The 5,661-nt window shown below is 37.5% G+C and overlaps 1 protein-coding gene across 3 annotated transcripts; it reads right to left on the bottom strand.

Annotated features, from left to right (window-relative positions):
* Positions 1-926: 926 nt before the first annotated feature.
* LOC116193213 (protein HEADING DATE 3A) lies at positions 927-4,286 on the bottom strand. Of its 3 annotated transcripts, none has more exons than XM_031522018.1 (5): positions 4,001-4,286; positions 3,652-3,894; positions 3,465-3,526; positions 1,598-1,638; positions 927-1,320 (listed from the first exon to the last, which is right to left on the bottom strand). In XM_031522018.1, exons 2-5 carry the CDS (start codon positions 3,853-3,855, stop codon positions 1,082-1,084), a joined length of 546 nt encoding a protein of 181 aa, XP_031377878.1. In that variant the 5' UTR covers positions 3,856-3,894; positions 4,001-4,286; the 3' UTR covers positions 927-1,081. The 3 variants fall into 3 exon arrangements, with proteins under 3 accessions (XP_031377878.1, XP_031377877.1, XP_031377879.1); XM_031522017.1 differs by having other exon boundaries at positions 3,652-3,890; positions 4,001-4,284; XM_031522019.1 differs by having other exon boundaries at positions 927-1,308; positions 3,652-3,890; positions 4,001-4,271.
* Positions 4,287-5,661: the final 1,375 nt, after the last annotated feature.

Raw genomic sequence — 5,661 nt, forward strand, 5'->3', positions numbered from 1 at the left:
TTTGCAAATGCGCATTCAAGAAACTGGAAATGATGGTACTAAATATTCTTATTTCATTTCGATTATCATGATGTATATTTCAATTTCATTTTTAAGAAGTTATATTCCTTGTCAGATTTGTTGAATTTGAATTTGGAAGATCTTGATATGGGTGATGAGGCTGAAGATAATATTGATGAAGGGAATGTCAATGACCAAGTCCAACAGAATATATTTTTTGGAGCTCTTGAAGTACCAAATGATGTTGCAGCTGAAGACAATATTCGTAAAAATTATGGTGGAGATTGGAGTGTATGGAATTGCTGATGAAATTAACTCTGCTGTCAAATGTTTTAGCGTGGTTTTTCTTTGATGATTTTATATTTTCTGCAAGTTAGATGGACTTGTTTCTTTGGTTTTCCAATGAGACAGCTATATGTACTTCCGCAATGTATTCTTGGGGGTGGGTTAACAGCTTAATAGCGAACATGCATCATGGTTGGTTTTTGGTTTTTGGACACGGCTATGCTGATTCTAACATGTTGTTTTGGTTCTGGTGCTGCATTAAAGCTCTATAAGGGAAAAGGGAAAAAAAAAAACATTACTGATTCAGAAAGCCGAAAGAAGAGGCTAAGGAGGAAAGAAAAGAAAAGAAATGGCTAAAGAAAGGTACTGAGGAAAGGTTCCTCGAACATATTTCTAATTTTTATATTATTTTCTTAAATTAATAAATATTTATTTATTTTATAATTAAATATGTAGTCCGACCCATCGAATCCTGATTAAACCCATAAATTCGTGACCCCATACCTCGGTCGGTTCAATATCTGATCCGATTCTAATAACACTGAATATAATACGTGTATATATGCATGTATAGCTTGGACAGCATATGACAATATGCGTGCATGCTTCTATACATATATATATACACACCCTCCATAATATAACGACCAAAGTCCATCCTGTTCATATATATATATATATATATGTGTGATACATATGACTTTTGGTGGTGTCGATTATAATAATAGTTTCTGTTTATTATTTGATTTGATGATTAAGATCAGCGAAAGTGACACAGTAAATATTGTCTAATTTGTCATTGTCTCCTCGGTCCGCCAGAGCCGCTCTCCCGCTGGCAGTTGAAGTAAACGGCGGCGACGGGCAATCCGAGGTTGTACAGCTCGGCGAAGTCCCGGGTATTGAAGTTCTGGCGCCACCCCGGCGCGTAAACAGTCTGCCTTCCCAGCTGACGGAACAGTACGAACACGAATCGATGGATCCCCATCGTTGGCCTTGGGCTTTCGTAACACACCACTTCTTGCCCTGCAATTCCATCTGAACCGTTAAGTGAATATCACATCTTCTCCCCTCGGTCAAATCAAACTTCTTTGCATCCAAAAGGAACGACACGTAAAGACGACAATCGATTGATTAATTTGTCCTTGTAAATGACAACTTCTTGTTCGTGTACGTCGCGGCCCATATTTTTTTTGGCATGAAATTCTATTATCATAAGTAATGGGCTTTATCATATGACCTAAGCTCGTATCATGAAATACCCGATTTTATGATATTGCAGGCTGATATCAGTAATAAATCGAAACATACGTACCAAAGTTTACCCCTGTTGTCGCGGGAATATCAGTTACCAACCTGTATAAGTTGTTGGAAAGGGTAGAAATACGAGTGCAATACTAGTTAGTACGCATCGCGCATAAATATTTATTATATATATATATATATGCACCACATACAAATAGAATCGGACATATATAGATGAATGTGTATGCATATAAGTTGTTCGTTATATGGGAAAAGATTCGATAACCCGTTTCTCCCAACTATATTAATGAATGTCCATAAGTCTAGTAAGGGACAGCGGAAGGATAATATCGATATATAACACATAAGTTCTCACATCGGGCATGGGCATCAAAGAGCATCACGTGCTACGTACGTAAAGCATGAGTACTCCATGAGCAAGCTTAAAGGGTCAATGAAATGAATGGCAGTCCATATTTCCATACCGAATTCTAAGATAAACTCTCGATCAGAATGCCCCGTTTGTTTTCAAAGAATTTGATTTTAACTTTAACTTTAACTTTAACTCAACACACTACGCAACAAAAATATACGTTTCCCAAATCAAATTTATAACTACATCTCATTTGTCATTTTCTACAATCAAAATCAAAATCAAAATCAAAATAACTATTAACTCAGTATTTGCAGGTTCTTGTACCGTATGTTCCTCCTTTACTATCCAATGGCTAGGCCCACAGCATTCTTTTTGTAAAAAATATGTTCCGCGCGAGTATCCAACTTGTAATTAACGAACATTATGTGCATCCGTGACCATTATGCATGAGTTAATTCAAGACGTATATTATTTGTTGAGTTTTTCTTAAGTAAGCAACATTTTAAGGATAAATTGGAAGAAATGAATTAAATAAAAAAAGTGAAAGCTCAAGAAATGTCGTAAAACCGTAAGAATGTTTTCGCATGTCATGAACTTCATATGGAAAAGAAATCGAAAAAATGTTCGTAGTAAGAGATTAAGACCGATCCCTTTTAAGAGAACGCATCTTATACTCCGTTTGGTTTCGCAATCTGATTTTAAGATTTTAACTCTAACTTTAACTCTACTCACTACACAACAAAAATTAACTATTCAAAGTCAAACAGATGGGTCTCATACATAAATTTACGTACAATTCTATTATACTAAGTTCAATTTTTAATACTAAATTCTTTCAATTATTCATTACTTTTTCACATTTTTTTCTCAAAATTCAACAACACAATCATTATAATCCAATTAAAATCAAAACTTAACTTTACTTTAACTCTAAAATCAAATAGGTTATAATCAGACTAAGTAGGACCCATACTGAAACATCGTGCCAAAGCAACTGTGGGACAAAAACGACGTACTAGCATAGCAGCTTTGATCAGTAATCGATTCCGACTTACTTTACAGTTATCCTAAGAATCTTTGTCAGCCCGCAACAATTAGGCATCGTATCTAGGAAAATCTAACTGAACCTCTAAGAAATGATGGATTCAGTGCTTTCTCGTGTTGGAACTGGGAACTATTAATTAGCAATTTTTCCCCCTTTTTATTTTTATTTTTATTATCTCCTCGTGAAGTTTCTCTTTTTTAATTTATATTTATATAATTGCTTTATTAGAAAATCGATTTTGTCCTAATTATTAGTATGATGGCTGAGACTAATAATCAATATTCGTATCATCTGCTCGTCGGATGATTGATATTTTTTATTTTATATTGACCTGTGAATAACACCTAAAATAAAAAGGTTAAATACGATTAGTAGCATATTCCCTTCTCTTTTATGAATTTTGACGAAAAAACGCCAGCATTACTAGTTGCATGTAGTTATAAAGTTCAGGTTCTGAATGGCTGTTATATGTATGGTCTAGTACCCGAAAAGTTGGTGAGTAGAGAAGAGACGTACCAATGCAGGTATTCCCGTAGATTGGGATCGCTTGGGCTCGGTGCATCGGGGTCTACCATAACCTGCACTAAGTAACGACCATGACTTAACATTGATGAATGAAGTGAATGGAAACTTTATTAGAAAAAACCCATGCAAATTATCGAATCTGTAGTGCCAGAACTGAAAAGAGCACAAAGAAACTTGCCAGGGTATAGAAAGTGCGGAGATCGTTGCCACCAACGTCAACCCGAGGCTGGTTGACGACTTGGGAGGGCTTGAGCTCGCAACCATTGGCGACCTCCCGGTTACCGAAGGTAACCCTCATAGAAATGGACTTAGTGAAGGGGTCCAACACATCCCCGATCACCCTCCCCACGACAAGCGGCTCCCTGTCCCTGTCCCTTGGCATCTTTCTCGATTGCTTGGTGGACTCTCCTTGTCTTCCTAGCTTCCACACACAGCAGAAAATCACAAAACGAGCCCTTCTATTTTGCTGAATGTTTTGAATTACACAAAGTGAACAACTGCAATATGATAATAACTAATGTTGATACCGGATTGTATATGGTGATATCTTATATCGACCGGGTGATATGTATCGATGAGGGAATGCTATGACACGGTCACGGTGGCTTATGAGGAGCTGAAATGGCCTATTTATAACATTTGTTTGCTGCAGGGAGGTTCTCTGCCTTTTATCCATCCCCATCAACAGAATCTATCTGGCTCCTATTAGACCGTTCTTTTCGATTATTTCTGGTTTGAATGGCATTCATCAGCACCAACCCACCATCTCTATTTCCCAATCATCTCTCTCTCTCCCCCTCTCACTTACAATCTATCTTTCAACCCTGTAAGTGGACTAGAAGGGCCACGCGTGGGGGACAATAGACCTTACATTCCTTCCCCACATATATTCAATATGTTAAGAAAAATTCACAGGCATACTTCGGATTCGGACCTATCCGCAATTCAAAAGCTTAAGTCAATGAGTTGTTAGACCATTGTCTCTTATAAACCTATGGATTTCCTCTCAACTTTTCATATGGGACTACCTCCAGCACCTACCATCACCATTTTCCATATAGAAGAGAAACCGTCCCAACAATTCTCCCCCTTCACTACTATATGGAGGACTTCGAGCCGAGTTTTCACTTCCGAACTCGGATACCAATTGTTAGGCCATTCACTAGCCACGAGTTCCACACTCGGACCTTGATGTGGTGTGGGTTTCCACGCATAGCGTTTGCGTTTCCCTAGGATCTTTACCTTGGGCTCTGATACCACTTGTTAGGAAAAATCCACAGGTATACTTCGGACTTGAACCCATCCACAACTCAAAAGCTTAAACTAATGTGTTACTAGACTATTATCTCTTATAAACCTATGGATTTCCTTTCAACTTTTCCATGTTGGACTACTTTCGACACCTACCCTCACCATTTTTCATATAGGAGAGAAATCATCCCAACACAATAATACACATATATATATATATATATATATTATATGAGTAAAAACATATACAATATTGTTGTGGGACGCCAGAATCCATGCACAGGTTGAAGGGCAGCTGCCGCTCCTGGGAGTTCGTGAAGATGTCGCGCTTGTAATTCTCGGTAAAGTTCTCCTAGTGAAATAGTTGTTTTGTCCCTCTAAACCCCGTTTCCACGACATAGGATATACATGTTAGAAAACATATAAGATGTCTGTATATAATACAACGGTCCACACAGAACAATATATATAGATATACATACATATATATATATATATATATACACGATGCCTTGATTTTTGGCTGATGATCTCTGTTCTATAAAAGACAGAGAGAATAGTATATTTCTTTTTCTCCATAAGAAAAAAAGGTTCCAAATGTTGAAATGCTTCTGGCTTTTCTCTCTGTCTGTGGAATACAAAAAGGTGCACTCCACACAAACATATATGGGTCGCTATCGAACCAAAATGTTCCAGCCCGAGTGCACGTGAGCGTGGATCCAATTAATTAAGTTTCATGTTCGCTGACTGGTCCTTTTAGGGTCTTATTGGTATTATATTCTTTTTCAGTTTTAAGGTAGCTCGAGCCATCTATATATGGGTTCAGTAATTAGGAAGGAGAATGGGAGCGGAAGGGGCACGAGAGGTCGCCTTATGACAAGAATCAAAACTTGGGAACCTTTGGGTTCCAACAGGTCATTGTTGATTCTGATCTTGA

Source organism: Punica granatum, chromosome 1 (genome assembly GCF_007655135.1).
Source record: "Punica granatum isolate Tunisia-2019 chromosome 1, ASM765513v2, whole genome shotgun sequence".
Lineage (NCBI taxonomy): Eukaryota > Viridiplantae > Streptophyta > Magnoliopsida > Myrtales > Lythraceae > Punica > Punica granatum.

Excerpts from the sequence above, each read along its gene's own strand:
- LOC116193213 (XM_031522018.1), bottom strand. The coding sequence starts at position 3,855 with ATGCCAAGGGACAGGGACAGGGAGCCGCTTGTCGTGGGGAGGGTGATC. Across the intron at positions 1,639-3,464 it reads CTACGGGAATACCTGCATTG|GTTGGTAACTGATATTCCCG; the intron begins GTACGTCTCTTC and ends CAACTTATACAG. Across the intron at positions 1,321-1,597 it reads GACAACAGGGGTAAACTTTG|ATGGAATTGCAGGGCAAGAA; the intron begins GTACGTATGTTT and ends TTAACGGTTCAG.